We start from the raw sequence: 17,945 nt of genomic DNA on the forward strand, positions 1-17,945 counted from the left end.
TCAACTGCTAACCAGAAAGACTTCAACTTCAGAACAGACACAGCCCACCGCCTCCACGGCAGCGTCTGTTTTATTTTTCTGAGCAATTTTTAACCAGAACGACTTCAACTTCAGAACAAGAGACCCACTAAAACCTCCATGACAACGAACGAATTGTTTTGCCAACCAATTGCTTTTTTAGCTTGACTTCATTTTTATCTACCGTGGACCTTGTTTTGCAGAGTGACTTCACCATCATAACGTACACCCACTCTAGAGCCTTATACCTCCATGGCAGCTAAGGCTTGTTTTGCTAACTAATTGCTAACCAGATTTACTCCATCTGTAGATAACCCACTCCGTGGCAGCTACGGCTTGGTTAAGAGTGGCTTCACGTCATGACAGACACCCAACTCTAATAACGTATACCTCCATGGCAGCTAAGGCTTATTTTGCTAACTAATTGCTAACCAGATTTACTCCATCTGTACATAACCCACTCCGTGGCAGCTACGGCTTGGTTAAGAGTGGCTTCACGTCATGACAGACACCCAACTCTAATAACGTATACCTCTATGGCAGCTAAGGCTTATTTTGCTAACTAATTGCTAACCAGATTTACTCCATCTGTACATAACCCACTCCGTGGCAGCTACGGCTTGGTTAAGAGTGGCTTCACGTCATGACAGACACCCAACTCTAATAACGTATACCTCCATGGCAGCTAAGGCTTATTTTGCTAACTAATTGCTAACCAGATTTACTCCATCTGTACATAACCCACTCCGTGGCAGCTACGGCTTGGTTTGCAGAGTGACTTGACGTTATGACAGACACCCAACTCTAATAACGTATACCTCCATGGCAGCTAAGGCTTATTTTGCTAACTAATTGCTAACCAGATTTACTCCATCTGTACATAACCCACTCCGTGGCAGCTACGGCTTGTTTTGCAGAGTGACTTCACGTCATAACAGACACCCACTCTAATAACGTATACCTCCATGGCAGCTAAGGCTTATTTTGCTAACTAATTGCTAACCAGATTTACTCCATCTGTACATAACCCACTCCGTGGCAGCTACGGCTTGGTTTGCAGAGTGACTTGACGTTATGACAGACACCCAACTCTAATAACGTATACCTCCATGGCAGCTAAGGCTTATTTTGCTAACTAATTGCTAACCAGATTTACTCCATCTGTACATAACCCACTCCGTGGCAGCTACGGCTTGTTTTGCAGAGTGACTTCACGTCATAACAGACACCCACTCTAATAACGTATACCTCCATGGCAGCTAAGGCTTATTTTGCTAACTAATTGCTAACCAGATTTACTCCATCTGTACATAACCCACTCCGTGGCAGCTACGGCTTGGTTTGCAGAGTGACTTGACGTTATGACAGACACCCAACTCTAATAACGTATACCTCCATGGCAGCTAAGGCTTATTTTGCTAACTAATTGCTAACCAGATTTACTCCATCTGTACATAACCCACTCCGTGGCAGCTACGGCTTGGTTTGCAGAGTGACTTCACGTCATGACAGACACCCAACTCTAATAACGTATACCTCCATGGCAGCTAAGGCTGGTTTTGCTAACTAATTGCTAACCAGATTTACTCCATCTGTACATAACCCACTCCGTGGCAGCTACGGCTTGTTTTGCAGAGTGACTTCACGTCATAACAGACACCCACTCTAATAACTTATCAAGGGCGTCGCCAGGGAGGGGAAGGGGGGGCAGTTGCCCCCCCCCCCCCTAATTGAGCCCTAGAGATTCAAAAAAAAAAATGTAGCCAAGTGCAAAAAAAATACATACTTTTCCCACAACTTGACCCCCCCCCCCCCCCCTAGGCCAACGGCTGGCGACGCCCTTGTAACTTATACCTCCATGACAGCTACGGCTTGGTTTGCAGAGTGACTTCACGTCATGACAGACACCCAACTCTAATAACGTATACCTCCATGGCAGCTAAGGCTGGTTTTGCTAACTAATTGCTAACCAGATTTACTCCATCTGTACATAACCCACTACGTGGCAGCTACGGCTTGGTTTGCAGTGTCTTCACGTCATGACAGACACTCAACTCTTAATAACTGATACCTCCATGGCAGCCACGGCTTGCTTGACACCCGCAGCGCCGGAGATCTTCGACTGCGCCATGGACGAGTGCGTGGGCTACGGCTACCCGGTGGACTGGTGGTCGCTGGGCGTGTGCGCCTACGAGATGCTGAGCGGCGAGCGGCCCTACGACATCCACTCGTCCACCTCCTTGGCGGACGTGCGGCAGCTGTTCTCCTGCCCGGTGGGGTTCCCGGCCGCGTGCAGCCCGGGCGTGGCCGAGCTGCTCACCCGGGTGAGCACTTACCTTTGAATATATACACACTGTATAGAAGTCGCCAGCCCAGGTTAGAATTTATAATACGGTTTTGAGGTAGTTGGTCAATTCACCGCCGCAATCGCCACCATCTCTAGGGCCATCGACTTGTGGTGGTCCCTAGCGGGACAAGTGTCGAACTCTTCAAACACCCCTTCCCCATCTCCCGTTGAACCACCTTGAGCTGCAGTGAATGATGGTTGGGTGGTGCGGGGTGAATGACAGCGGGCGACAGTGCTGCGCTCTAACGCGTAAATAACAACCTAAGACGATACAGGGCGTTACGACAGCGCACTGCAGCGGTGAAGTTCCCAAGCTGCTCATCCATACGCTCCTGAAAAAACGTAGAGTAAATCCTATCCACTCGCGACTTCTATACAGTATGTATATATATATATATATATATATATATATATATATATATATATATATATATATTCAAAGCCCTACCTCGGTCCCCAGTGGTTTGGTAGGAGCGGGCGCCCTCGCGTCGCTCCACTCGTGTAGTGCCTGACTGGATCAACTTAGTTGTGCGACTTGCTTTACGTCATGCAGTGGCGTAGCCAGGATTTGTGTATGTGGGGTGTTAAGAAGCATGCGCCCCCCCCCCCCCCCCGTATTAAAGCGAAGGGTCTGGGGGCCCTCCCCCGGGATAATTTGGATTTTAATGTGTAAAATAGTGCTATTTTAGCAGTTTTCGGTACTTGTAATGGTAAAATTTTTATTAATTTTCATATGAAATTTGTTTGAGTGATGAATAAGAAATTAACTAAATATTTGGTGCTAAGGGGGGGGGGTTTAACCCCTAACCCCCCCCCCCCCCTGGCTACGCCCCTGATTGGATAACTTATTTGTGCGACGTGCTTCACGTGATGTAATGTTTTTTTCTCAGGATACGTCACATGTTTGGCAAAGTTAATAATTTTTTTTTTAAGGAAATAAAAATTTTAGATGCTTATCTTTATTTCGGTTGTATTTTTTCTTAGCTGTATACCAAACTGACCCTATCTCTTATTTTTTTCTGCTGTAAATAATTTTTTTAAAGCTTTTGAATTAATTTTGATATTAACATTTTGTAATATTTTCTTTCCCCCCATTTTTATTTGTGGGTTTTAGACGTGGTTTCGGCTCTGAAACTGTTAATATTTTGAGCAGAGCAATTTTTTATTTTTTATTTTACACGTTAGTACCCAGCTGGGGTGGCGGGTATTGTTGTCACCTTTGGCTGAAAGTGATGAGCAAAGGTTACACTCGGTCTAGCCTGCTTCCTCACGCTCTGCCCGCAACATCTCTGTCCTTGGTAAGGGAGAGGCGTCTCGACGGGGCTATAGGTGCATCCGTAATGCTTGCATGCGGATTGCCTGAAGAAGGGAAACATGCCCCGGGTCTGCGCACTTCATCACTCGTCCGTCCTCGGCGACATACGCGTGCTTCGCGTTGCAAATGAACTTGTAGTGCCGAGCTCTTGACACGAGATTCGAAGTTGATTCCTTTTAAAAAGAACGCCGAGCGCTATGAAGACAATGTGTCCGTAAGAGAATGTCCCAGTTTCAATGGTGTATTATAACCAGTGGCGTAGCCAGGATTTGTGTATGGGGGGTGTTAAGAAGCATAAACCATCCCCCCCCCCCACCTTATTAAAGCGGGTGGTCCGGGGGTCGTCCCCCGGGAAAATTTGGTTTTTAGTGTGTAAAATAGTGCTATTTTAGCAGTTTTCGGTACTTAAAATTAAATATTGTAAGGGTAAAAATTTTATTAATTTTAATATGAAATTTGTTTAAGTGATGAATAAGAAATTAATTAAATATTTGGTGCTACGCCACTGATTATAACATGATTCATTTAGACTGTTTATTACAAATCATGAATCGAATTGAAGCTAAACTGACCTTGTTTCTCTTACAAATATCCAACATGTGCGCCTGTAGCTATACGTCGCGCATTCAACCTACACTTTGGATTACACGTCCGGAGTAACGGAAGCAATAAGCCTCTTCAATTCTGTGTCTCAACTCTGACAAATCATTAGGTAGCGGCGGAAAGTAGACACGATCTTTTTTATGAAGCACCAAAGGAATAAAAAAATCTCATAGTGTTATGTCAGGTGAACGTGGAGGCCAGTATTTTCCTTTGCAAGCACGTCCGGTCGTTTGGAATTGCGTATACCATCGGCGGATGTTTTTGCCTCACGGGGGATCACAATTAAACTTTAAACAAAACGCACGGTGAACTGAAATTACTCGACTGAAAAAAATTGTTCATTTTATTTGGAAAATAATTTGGGGCCAGGGGGCCTCCGCTCCTCTGTTGCCCCGAGGCCTCCAGACCTCTGAATCCGGCCCTGCAACCGACCTAAGTGTCCGCCACTGCTACTGACGATTTTGTCGATCCCGCCTCAATATTGCTGTTTTCCGGGCGCCCGCGGCGACGATGGGTTCGTTGCGGCCGTGTGGCTGAAGGTGAATATATTCTGTCGTGTTCGGTGCAGGGACAGAACTTGATGTACATCTTAGGCTTCCCCCTCCCCTACATCCTTTCCCTTCTTCATCCCTTATTCGTCGTACCGCTATCCCTTCCTTTTCACGAGCTCCGCCCAAGTGCGACAGTCATCTGCGATCGGGTTCCGCGCACTTTGGCCGTTGTGTTGTTCCAGGTGAATTATAAAGTGATACCAAAGTACTTGATACTTGAATAGTGTACTCGTTTGCAGTACTCGATACAGGCGGGTATCGGTTACAAAGTAGCAGATTGATACTGTTAAACCCAGTGGCGTGCCCAGGATTTTGCTCTGGGAGGGGGGGGGAGGGGGTCAGGCAGAAGGCTAGGGCCTTTCCGGGGGGCCTGGCGGGTATGGAATACCCCCCAGCTAGGTGGGGAGTCCTGGGGGGGGGGGGGTCCTCCCTCCGGGAAATTTTTGAAAAAATACGTGTTCTAATATTGCTGATTTAGGCTATCTAAAGATACTGGCCGTAACTTCATAATAGTCAGTTTTATGAAGTCTAAATTTTTTTTTCGTTTTATGAATTTAATATTAAAATATTTTTAGCCCTGGGGGGGGGGGGGGTCCGGTCCCGCTCGTCCCCTTCCCCCCTAGGCACGCCCCTGCTGAAACCCACCTCTGGCTGGAGGCGGCCGCGGCAGTGTAGCGCTGTGGCTGGTGCCCGCAGCTGCTGTGCGTGCGGCCCGGGCCCAGGATCAGCACCTTGGAGGAGCTCAGGAGGGTGTCTTGCCTGGCCGAGCTGGACCCGGCAGCAGTGCTGCGCAAGCAGGTGCCGCCGCCCTTCACGCCGCCGGTGAGCGCTCTCGTCTCGACGTTGCCAAGCCCATAGCACGGCCAGCAGGGCCGCAGCTAGAGTCTCCGGCACCCGGGGCATGAATGGATTCATGCGCCACCCCCTCACCCTCTTTTTTTGCACATACCACACCAATAAAGCGGGGAATGGTGCTATTTAAGCATTTCCCATACCTACGTGTAACAGTTTCTGTGCTACTGTAACCAGTGGCGTAGCCAGGATTTGTGTATAGGTGGGTGTTAAGAAGCATGGGCCCCTCCCCCCCCCCCCCCCCAACCGTATTAAAGCGGGTGGTCCGGGGGTCCCCCTCCCCCGGGAAAATTTTGATTTTAAGGTGTAAAATAGTGCTATTTTAGCAGTTTTCGGTACTTAAATTTAAATATTGTAATGGTAAAAATTTTATTAATTTTAATATGAAATTTGTTTTAGTGATGAATAAGAAATTAATTAAAGATTTGGTGCTAAGGAGGGGAGGGGTTTGAACCACTAACCCCCCCCCCCCCCCTGGCTACGCCCCTGACTGTAACTTCCATGCAAAAACAGTTTTACCAGTTACCAGTTGTAGTAGGAATTACAATGCAAGCGATTTCGGCGCCCCCACAGCTTTGCGCCCGGGGCGTATGCCCTGCTTGCCCCCTCCCCCCCCCCCCTAGTTGCGGCCCTGACGGCCAGTATTTATATTTTCATCTCGATGACATTCTGCACAGTTCACCTTTGAAACACGAGGAAGGTTGCTGTGTAGGCAAGATTTAAAAAAAAAAAAAAAAAAACTTAAAGCAGAATTTAAGGTGGCACGCGAGTAGTATCGGATAATTACTTAGAGACCTGTAAAATTCGCGGATTCATTCGGTGATAGGCTAGAATTCAAACACATATACCTCTTAAGATGATTTTGCTATTGGCTTACTGTTCATCTGGACGAATCTCAACCAGTTATAAACCCTCAACCAAAGAAGGATCGAATCACAGACAAACCAGCTGAGACGACTTACAAGTCGGTAGCCAATGAACTTGCGTTATTTTCCCCGAGTGTACAGGGGTATGTGCAGTCTATCCTGAAGGCCATCGAAACCGCGAATTTTGCAGGTCTCTAGACTGGTATTTTATGACAGTTCCTCTTTTCTGTGGTCCGTATAATAATGGTGACGCGTGAGTCGAGAAAGATACATAGAGATGTAAGAGAGGTATAGAGAGCTAGATAGTGAGAGATAGCTAGAGAGGTTTAGAGAAATACAGATATATATAAGATATGTTGAGAGATATATAGATATATAGAGAAATAGAGTGATACAGAGAGAGATAGTGATCGATAAAGACAGATATAGGGATACGGATGGGGTGAGATGGAGAGATAGGGTGAGATAGAGAGAGGTACAGATAGATATAAAGATAAATAGATATAGGTGGAGATATAGAGAGAAATATATAGAGGGATAGAGTGATGATTTGTAAGTGTGTACCTACTTCAAACAAATTACAAAAAAAAATTGAAAGAGGCGTTGCAACGCATGCCGGGCATTAGCTAGTAAAAAAAAAAAAAAAACAACAAAGTAACAATAGAACACTAGATATTCTCGTATTTGAAACAATTTTTAACAAATTGAGAACATAAACAAACGTGGCTATCACCACAGCCAAAAACGCGCGGAGCGACGTTAAAGGAAGAGCTCGGCATTGTCGAGCTAATCCGTGCGGGACTGTCTCGGTTGAACGTGCATTGTTGGAACGTGCTATTGTTGTTGTGAGATCCGTCTCCGTTTCCGTGTCATTGTAGAAGGGGCCTTAGCTCGCAGAACCGAGTAAATGGCACCCATTGTTGCCAAATCGATAACTACTCGGGTTGAAACATTAAAAATATTATTTTGTATACCATCGTTAATTATTTAAGTTTTAATAATTTTTATTTTATTTTTAGTTCATTTTAAAGACTATAAAAAAGTCTATTTATAGTATTTATTCAGTTGTAGTCATTCTGAAAGAAAAAAAATTATAATTCAATGATAAAATCAATTATTATTTAACAGGGTAAACTCTTTGTAGCATTCAGTCACTCTTAATAAGCAAGCATTCAATTAAATTATAAGCAATGCTCAAATTGATCCAAAATTCTTAATTTAAATGGTATTTAAAATTATTAAAAAATTGGTTGTCTCTAAAGTCGGTTTACGGACGATAGTTTAACGTGACAACGTCATAACAAAACATTGATGAAATGATTGCATACTTTTATGAATAAAATTGAATCATTTTTATTTTAATAATAAAAGAATAAATATTTGAAATTATACTAGTAATTAGATTTTTAAAATGCAAGAATAATTAACCTTTATGGCCGAAATTGTTGTTGTAATAAGCAATGAAAACCACATTAACTTTTCACTTCACTTTATAAATAGTCGACGAAACAGTTCACGTGTAGATGACGTGTAATTAATTTTATATTTTTATGGTAAAATACAAGAAAATATTTTTTCCGAAATTCTCATTTCAAATTGTTATTTACAAAATATATATTTCCAGTTTTTTTTTTTTTCTAAATTTTCATTGAATTATTAAGTTCTGTCTAAAACTTGTATACTCTATGGTTAATGTATGGCAACAGAGCACAGCGAAAGGAGGATAACGCTGAAGGTATAAATCATGCATTGGAAAGAGGGAGTAAATGTCCATTAAAACTCACGCTACAAGCTGAGTATGAAACATGCTATAATCCCTGCATTCTCATTTCAGCGAGAAACAAGAAGTGCGAGTAGATTCCATGAATTATTCTTCCGTTGGTAAATGTTGCTTTAACATAACATCTTGCATACATCATTGCTGGTTTATTCCCTTTGTATGCAAGTATCCAAAGCGTAAGAGAATGGGGGGGGGGGGAATATGAATATTTAAACGCATGGAAAGTAACCCATAATTATTTTATATCAGAAGTCACATGCTTTGGACAACACAGAGAATTCCTTGGAAGTAATTTAGTCACAGTCGAACACGGAAGACTGACAAGGACGAGACATTGGCAACCAGGACAGTAGATACAGGTAACTTCGGACAACACCTCAACATGCGGGAACCAGAGATGAAACCAAATGAATAGGTACTCTGGACGACAGCATTGATTTCTATCACATACAAGGTTTTTTTTTATTATTTATTAATTTTTGATGTCCATTTATGAGGGGGGGGGGAATTCCATGACTAACATAAAAAGCCAGGAACGGCATATGTCTATAGTATGTTAATCATTATAAGTTTGGTTTGTTAACTGTTCCAAAATATCACCAGAAAATTAAATTGCAAAAATAAAATTTAAGAGTTTGAAATCAAAAGACACCCAGTGTCGAAAAATTGCAACAAAGTTTTGGCAATAACTTCTTTTTGAATATCACTAAGCGTTGCACATAGGATATTGGATGAAAAAATCTTTTTAGCACTTAGTCCCTTTTGAAATTAAACTCTTAAATAATTATAAAAATGAATACAGTGTAGTTATATTTTAAATAAATCAAAAGTGTATTTTAATTTAATATTATACTAACTATTATTAACATTTTTTTCCACGTAGGTAGACAAGTTACACATAACTAATTATTACTTTCAAATTCTCTTGTAGGCTAATCATAGCATTTGTTAACCTCGTGGGTGCGCCTGCAGACGTACGGCACGCAACACACATAACCTAAATACATGAGTGTATTGCACGTAGCCTACTCGTCAGATAGCACGGCGCAGCCACAACTGTACTCATTTTAATGGAGATTACCTATCTCATTCCATTGTATGACGTCTTTCATTAGTGCTGAGTATGAAAGATTTATGCACTACTTTATAATATTAATATAATATTTTTTAATGTATCTGAAACATTGTATTTTGTAAAGGAAAATTTGGAAAGAGAGTTTCAGAAACAAAATTGCTGTAATTTATAAAGAGCATCTTCCATTTTTACTTATAAGGATACTTAACTGAAAGACGTCATCTTGGTATCAACCATGTTTGACAAAAAATGTTTTTATATCATTTGATATTAAAAATGTTGGCTATTCTATGACAGTAGCACATAATTTAATAAAATATTTTGTTATTAATGGTGACTGCTAGAGTTTTGTTTTTGATAGTTTCTCCTGAGAAATAATAATTTGTGTTTAGCATTCTAAACGACCATCCTCACGATGTCACAAATTTGTAATATTTATACCGAACATGCACGAACGCGGCATCTGAATAGACTTTTATGAATGTTAAGGTCTCTACACATGATCAGTCCAGCTTCTAGATCGGAGTGCTCAGTCCGAACTGATAGTTTGGACTGAACTAAAGCCTTTCCCATACACGATCATCTGGTTGTTGTTGCTGTTAGATGTGTAGTTTCATCATATGGAAGAAACATTGGCTGTTGCAGTTGCAGTTGCACTTTTAGTTAGAAAAAGAAAACAAATAACAAAGCAACCAAAGAGTATAACAAAGATGTTTGCCACGGCACTCAGCTGATGGACTGATTTTTTTGGACTAACGGTTAGAACTGGCGAGACGCTGTTTCAACACAATGGCAGTTCGAACTAAGTTATATCGAGCCCACAGTCCAATTTGATGGGAAGCCATCAGTTCCGATTGATCAGTCCACCGTTCTTGCTCACACACGACAGTTCTGACTGTTAAGTTCAACTGATAAGTCCGAACTGTCAGTTCGGACTGATCGTTTGTGGGTCCTTAAGGTTTGCCGATCCTGTGATTCTCTATACATAAAAAGGTTATAAAAAAAGGCGAAGGCTACGTCAACGCACATGTTTCGTAATGTAAACTAAAAACTGTGATTTCTCAGAAACCATTAGGAATTAGAAATTCTGTTTTCAGGGTAAATAGTTCAACATATTTAGTTTTCAAAAAAAAAGTTAATTTATTTACGAAAACTCCGCGATGTAAGAATATTACCATTATTTGTAACATTATTTTTAAAAAACACATTATTGCATGGCCATCTCATGCATTATATAAGAAATTTCACAGAGATAGACGGATAAGAATGTTTAAGACCGTGTACAAGTTTGAAAATGAGCAAGTATGTAAGTGTTCAAATATGCAAGTGCACAAATGTTCAAGTATGAAAACGTACAATTAGGCAAGTGTGCTATAATTTAAACATGCTATTTTCATCATGCTCTGATGACATCATTCCAGTGACTTAGGGTGCGGTTACACTAGACCCTCAACTACTTCAGGTAGACATGTTCACCTTCAGCGTGCGGTTACACACAGTCTGAACATGTTTCGTTCGAGGCCATTTCTCATTAAACCTAAACGGGTTGGCAAAGTACTTCAGAACAGCATCCTCTGATTGGCTGTTGATTATTGAGAGTATAAACAGTCGCGAAAAAAGCAAGATGGAGAATATTCCTGGTACAAGTTTGTGTAATATTTTATAGGCTGCAGTAAAAAGGATTAACAAATAAATATTTTAATGTTTCAAAATTAATGCGACTGTAATTCTCTAACAGAGGTACACTTTCTCAAATACCTAACTAGGATCCACAACAATTTCATTCGATGACATCAGACAATCGATTTTGGATTTGAATATACCTTATACCAACTGCAGCGTAACCGTACAAGTTTGTAATAATGTTTACGTAAACTTGTTCAGCATTCCGTGTAACCGCGCCCTTACTCTACTGCATGAAATAAATATCACTTTTAAAAAACTTTGCCTTGTTTATACGTAGTCTTGTCTCCTTTCAAATGCAAATCATGATATGGGACGTGTAAATTTTCAATTTAAAACAGTGTAATTTTTTTTTTCTCCTCCTTCTTCAGAAGGACCACTTAAACTGTGACCCGACATTCGAGCTGGAGGAAATGATCATAGAGGCACGGCCGCTGCACAAGAAGAAGAAACGCTTGGCCAAGCAGCGTTCTCTGCGGGAGATGCAGAACTCTCTCAGCATCGACCTGGTAATGACAGCACCGAAATATTCATTCCTCAGTAGACTCCATGCCACGTGTCTGGGCGGTGAAGGCATCCGTCCCCTCCCTCCAGTAGCGGATCCAGAGGGGGGGGCTAAGGGGCTCAAGCCCCCTCCTAAAGCATCTGGGTCCACTATTGTTTTAGTGTTTGCCTTGATAAAGCCTATAGCCTCAGCTGGGTCAAGCCCCTCCCAAACCAAAATCCTGGATCCACCACTGCCTCCCTCCCTCCGTCCGTCGGTCACATGTCCTGCTGCCAATCGGAGGGCCCGAAAAAAAAACAATAAAAGCAGTACTCACGCATGCGCTTATCTAAAACTGTTTGAGCAACTTTTCAGTTGTGACCTTTATCCAAAACTCTACAACTCTTACAGTTGATGCTATTGACATTTATAACTGGGACATTCTTTTATGGTCATACTGCATATTCTTTTTCTACTAAGCGATTCGTAACGTAGTGTAATGAATGAAGTAGCTGATGAATGACGTTATTTGGAGTAAAAAAAATTTTTATCAACATGGGGGTTAATGCGAATAACACACCAATTTGAAGCAGGCATTCTCACAGCATTGCCTGATAGCGGTCACCGCAGAACACACGCAGATGTGCAACGCTTGTGCGTGTGGGGGAATGCATTGCCACAGAAAATTGTGTGTTATAACACTTACACTAAAGCATCAGCTATCAACTCCTTCACTTAATTTAATTCCTCATGAATCACCATTTATGCAACGTGTATAAAGACCCTTTCAAACGATAAAACTCAGCTTCAAATTACATCCTATGTTTATTTGATGTGATTCCTTGAATGGCACATGGCGTTACTTAAAATCAAAAGCTGGGGAACCCACAACGATTTTTTGTTTTGGACATGTTCTAAATTGTATTTGTTTTAATTCTTTAAATATAATTGTTTACTCTGTGTATAATTAGCTTTAGTGTTTTCGCAACAATCTTATATGTCCCAAACACTATCTAAACAATAATGAGAAATTATTTTCAACAGTATTTGGTAAAATAAAAGAACAAACCTCAAATATCTAAATATTGTATCACTATGTGTTATTTTTATTAGTTCAAAAGGTAAACCTTAAACAACCCAAAATTTACAAAGAAAATTAATGCTTATCTAATAAAACAATTTAACAGAAACCATTCAAAGTACTTGAAGCATGTGAAATAATTTTCAATAGATTGAATCCAATCTTTGAAGAGATTTCATATGGTTTGATATTTAATGTTCAATGATCATTGACTTAAATAAACATAATATCATATGAAAAGGTCTTAAATATTTAGTTTTAACAGAAATTTTTGTCTGTTATTTTCAGTTCACACAGTTCCCATAAGAATTTTTGAAGTAATCTTTTCTAAGAAGGCTACAATTTTCAAGCCTTACGAAAAATTCCAGTCACATGAGGAGTATAGTTAGGCACGTAGTGGGAAAACCAGTAGAGGAGGATAGTGCATCAGCGGTGACGCCAATGCACTGACGGTCGAATGGTAAGATGGCAAGAGTAGGGCGGATATGTACGTAGTGGAGCATGCAGCAGCAGAGGTAGAAATGACGCAGCAGTGATGCTACGGCATTCTAATAACTCTGCTTGCGTTTGTCCACTCCTCAGTTTTTCGTAACGGCTAACGTCTGACGCTACCATATTCATTTCTTTTATTTTTTTTTTTTTCATCTGTGATCATACATGCATCCTTACCGTTCTCAATTATTTTCTCTTGTTCAATTAAAAAAAAATACTAATAATTTACGTCCATCTATACCTAATGAGCAAGAAGTTTTTACTTCTGTCGTGTGTGCTCACTTGTTGTGGGGGGGTTAGCCTGAGCTAACCGGCAACATTGAACTAAGGAAAGAGGTGGTGCCAGAGAGAGGCAGGTGATACTAAGTCACTTTCCAAAACGCTACATTTAATTATGTAAACGGGAGCAGGCACAAACACTTAACATATTAATTACTGACTCCGACAAGATACTATTGAGTCTCTATTACTTAAGGGGCCCGCCTCGTCAGGGGTGTATGTGTGTTAGTGAGGCGGGATGATAAGCGCGACGCTCGATGGTATTTCTAGCGCGGTATCGCCTCTAAGCGCAAGGCTCTGAATTGACGCGTAGTCTTCTCGTCGTCACAGGATAACTGTGAAATTTGAGCGGTGACCGCAACATTATATGGCCGATAAATGAAGATAAAGGTGTAATGCAAGTCCCTTGAGTGCTTTCAAGAATCTGTACTGGTTGTTTTACGCCTGAAAATTACTCTGAAAACATGCGTTTTTAGCCATTTTAACTCTTCTAGAAAAACAGTTTAAAAACATGGTACAAAATTAAAAGTACTTTTCGGGCCTCAGCGAACTCTTAAATGCTTTTCGTAAACACACCCCACTCGGATATCTCAAGTAGTTTTGAAATCACGTTTGTTTTTCCTAAGGCTCTGCGCACCGTCTGTGTGACCGGGTAGGCGGAGCCCTTAACCTAATACCAAGCAGTGGCGGATCCAGAGGTTCACCACTCTAGGATTTCAGAATAGCCAGAGAAAAAATGTCTCTAAGTTACTAAATTTGTATTTAATCTACTCACATTACACATAACATTCTACAAGAAATTCATTAATTATATTAAAATATTTTATTGGTTTCAGAAACAATCATTTTTGTCGGCAATATTAATGTAGCAGACAACTGGTTTTTCGGGAGGGGGGGGGGGCACTTGCCCCTGGTGCCCCCCCTTGGATCCGCCACTGATACCAAGTAGGTGTTGATATTTGACTGTCCGCTGACGGGAGCGAGCCGGCTCGGGGAAAGGCAGCGGCGGGAAGGCCGAGTGTGGCTTGCCGCAGGAAGGGGACGTCCCGGCAGACCTGGAGCACCTGCCGGAGTTCCGGGTGTACAACCGGGAGCAGGAGCTGGCGCGCAGGGAGCGGGAGCGCAAGGAGACGGCCTGGGAGGAGGAGCTGCTGGAGGCCATGAGCGCCTCGGACCCGCGCGGCCTCCCGGGCTCCGAGGGCCGGGACTTCGATCGTGCACCGCCCTGCCGGGACACGGAGGAAGCCGCGAGCAAGCTCTCCGCTCTGCGCCTGGGACCCGGAGTGCAGCCGGCCGACTACCTCTTGGAGCACGTTGACGGTTCCGAAGCCCGGGGCAGAGACGATTTCAGCTAGAAAGGATGACGGGAGTGACGACTGATGGCTAGAGACCCGGAAAAAAATTCGCGGGTTCAATGAACTTCGGGATAGATTCAGGGCCGGCGCGTCCGTACAGGCGAACCAGGTGACCGCCCTAGGGTGCCAAGTAGCTGGGGGCGGCGCAGCACGACACACAACAGCTGATATAATATGTTTGACGATCATTGAAACTAGATGAAAAATGGATTTTTGTAACAGTTTGGAATGTTTGTATTGATACGAGTAATTATTTGAAGTCCACGGTGACCTGTTTATGATTTGTGATGAGTAAAAAAGTAAAAAAAAAAAACAAAAGCCTGCTTACATTTGATTGTTTGCAAAATCTTAGGCATACGTGATGTATTTTGAGGCAAGGAAAAAATTTTTGGGGTGTCCGGTCGGGGGGGGAGGTGGCAATTAAGGTTTTTCGCCTAGGGCGCCAATTTACCTTGCACCGGCCCTGGATGGATTCCAATTTTCTCTACACACTCGGGCAAATGCCAACCGTCCATTGGCTGCTGACTTGTGAGTCGTCTCGACTGGGTAACCTGTTATTCGGCACTTCTATGAGTGAGGGTCTCTAATTGGCCCTCATGTCCTCCAGATTAACATTGAACCGATGGCAGAAGCCGCACTAAGGTGTAATAATTTGAATTTTTAGCATAACACGAAATGAACCCGCGAATTTTTCAGGTCTCTACTAATGGTATAGCAAAATTCGAATCGCACGTGCTCGTTTGGCGTGGAAATGTGTTCACTAGAAACTTTTGCTAATAAGGACTACACCAGAAAACTGTCGAATGTGACGAAAACTGTCGCTTTACGGTATTTAAGTAGTGCACGTAGAAAGAATTCAGAGATAGGAGTGTGTTTGGACTTCTGCACATTATGCAACACATTGGTTTTTCATTACAGTGGCAATGTTAAAATCCAATGATGAAAAAATATACTAAAACCATTTTTTGGACTTTTTTTAAAAAAAAAGGTTCAGTATTAGTAGAGGCATTTTCTAGTGGTAACTGTGAATATAAGATGAAATAATTAAGGTTAAAGTGGTTTTCATGAACACAATGAAATTGTTAAGAGATGTTGGTTGCATTCAAGGGCGTATCAACTCAAACGAAAAGGGTTGGCAAAGGGAGGGAGAATTTTTTTAAATTCTGCTTCTTTCAAGGGGGAGGCAGGTCCATGGTTTCATACAATGTGTTTATATGAAGAAATGTCAATGTCCGTCTCAAATATGTATCCTTGATGATTGGTCAGCAAATACATCATTATTTTTGTTGTCATCATGGACTGCATTTGTGCAACCCAGCCATCACACTACATCTATATTCACTTTCTGCAGTTGCAAATACTATCAGCACATAAAATTATAATGTTTTAAAATGTTCACAGTTGTATTAACTAGTTTGAATGATACCATTTTTTAAAAATAACTATAACTTATAAAAAAGTTGATAAAATGTAACAAAAAGTTATTTATCACATTGCACTGTTTTTTAATAACTAATTTGTGTATTTGTAGTATTTTATATCATCCAGAGTTGATAATATTTAAGTACAAATTAGCTCTCAGAACTATAACACAGCTAATTTAAATAGATAACGATAATAAAATATGAATAAACAAAAATTATACAGTTCCAACACATCTTAATGATAAAGACTGTAAAACATTGTAACTATCTGTCAATAGATTGAAGTGAGCGATCAATCATAAAGGAATATTTTATTTACGATGCTTTAGGTCCTTTTCATTATCCTTATACGTAATTGTTGTGCTGTTACAGTCGGTTAAAAATATTCTTTGAATCTGTATAGTTTAAAGTACGTAGTTGTAAAAACGTAGTTCATTTCTATTCATATGAGAGCTGTTTGCATATAATAAACCTTCAACAACTTCAGTAAATGCACATGTAACACAGCTTCTTCCTCTGGCTTCAATTTTGCTACCGAAAAGTTTTCATAGTGTACCAAGATGATAATCACAAAAAAAAAGTAATTAAGAAGTTGTTATTTTCTGAATGTACATATATTAAAAATTATTATCTTATATGACCAAAAATACTTATTGGGAGTAAACCTTTCAAATGGACATTCGTATTTTAAATGGATCTAACTTTATGAACTAAAATTATTAGATATTTATATAAAGATATAGCTTCTTGGTTGATTTGATGATTACTTTACGTGGATACATGTTTCACCCTTAACTAGAGTTCATAATAGACCTCTACTATGATGACTTATAGTTTAAAAATATTACCTTCTAACCAATAATATTTATTTTACTTATTTTGCACTCCCGGAGGTTACGTAGAATTTGGTCGCAGCAACTTTCTGACAAGCACAAAGTTACTACGTCATCAGGTGGTGAAGGAGTAGATCTTCCACATCAGTTAAAAATAGCAGCAAGACTGAGTTTATAAATTAAAACATTACCGCAAGTACACAGTACCCCGTACACAAGCGTTTGTTTGTGCCTGACGGGAGCAGATGCCAGTTCCCGAAACATTGCAACCGTTTCATCAAAGAAAGCCCATTGTGTTCGCCTGTGCTGTCTAATTCTCTGCGCTGTCCACGCCATTTGGCATCACCTGATACTGGCTTGCTCAATGTGTCACGTTTGTTGTCAATTCCTAAGAATTTTTTTTTTCTATGACAACCACTGTACACCAGCAATGGAGTGTGTCCAATATTTTATGTTAATCGTTACCATTGCACGAATCAATCAAAGAACGAGTTAACTTCCATTATTTAAGACATGTTCTCAGTAACAACTATCCTTAACCCAATGACTCTACTTTCCCCCTCGTATAACCTTCAGACAACTATCACAGCTTTTGTCAAAAGGTGCCAGCTGGAAAAATGCTGATGCTATAGTATTTACATATCCGAATTAAAATGCAAGAAGTTTTCAATTGTTAATAAAATCATAACCATCATGAACTGTCAACAACCACATCATATTGTTTACATCCGATTTAAAAATTCTCCCTCAATATTGAAAATAGCTTCATTAAATCCCTTTTAACAAAATTCTCACAGTACTTAGAAATTTGGACTCATTAATAGGGAGTCATAAAATTTTTTTCTAATTACAGCTTGGTTTTATAATAGAGACTAAGAAAAACACTCTAATGATGAAAGTGGCACAA

General features: G+C 40.9%; 1 protein-coding gene across 3 annotated transcripts in view; it reads left to right on the forward strand.

Annotated features, from left to right (window-relative positions):
• The window catches only part of LOC134539346 (serine/threonine-protein kinase 32B-like), a 209,316-nt gene extending 193,243 nt beyond the window's left edge, over positions 1 to 16,073 (forward strand). For 2 of the 3 annotated variants that reach the window (XM_063381295.1, XM_063381297.1), the window contains 4 exons: positions 2,125 to 2,342; positions 5,531 to 5,656; positions 11,462 to 11,599; positions 14,461 to 16,073. In XM_063381295.1, the coding sequence (XP_063237365.1) occupies positions 2,125 to 2,342; positions 5,531 to 5,656; positions 11,462 to 11,599; positions 14,461 to 14,781 (803 nt within the window). In that variant the 3' untranslated portion in view covers positions 14,782 to 16,073. The remainder of the gene's footprint in view (positions 1 to 2,124; positions 2,343 to 5,530; positions 5,657 to 11,461; positions 11,600 to 14,460) is intronic. The other variant, XM_063381296.1, reaches the window with a different exon arrangement.
• The last annotated feature ends 1,872 nt before the right edge of the window (positions 16,074 to 17,945 follow it).

This window comes from Bacillus rossius, chromosome 15 (genome assembly GCF_032445375.1).
Source record: "Bacillus rossius redtenbacheri isolate Brsri chromosome 15, Brsri_v3, whole genome shotgun sequence".
NCBI classification, from domain to species: Eukaryota; Metazoa; Arthropoda; class Insecta; order Phasmatodea; family Bacillidae; genus Bacillus; species Bacillus rossius.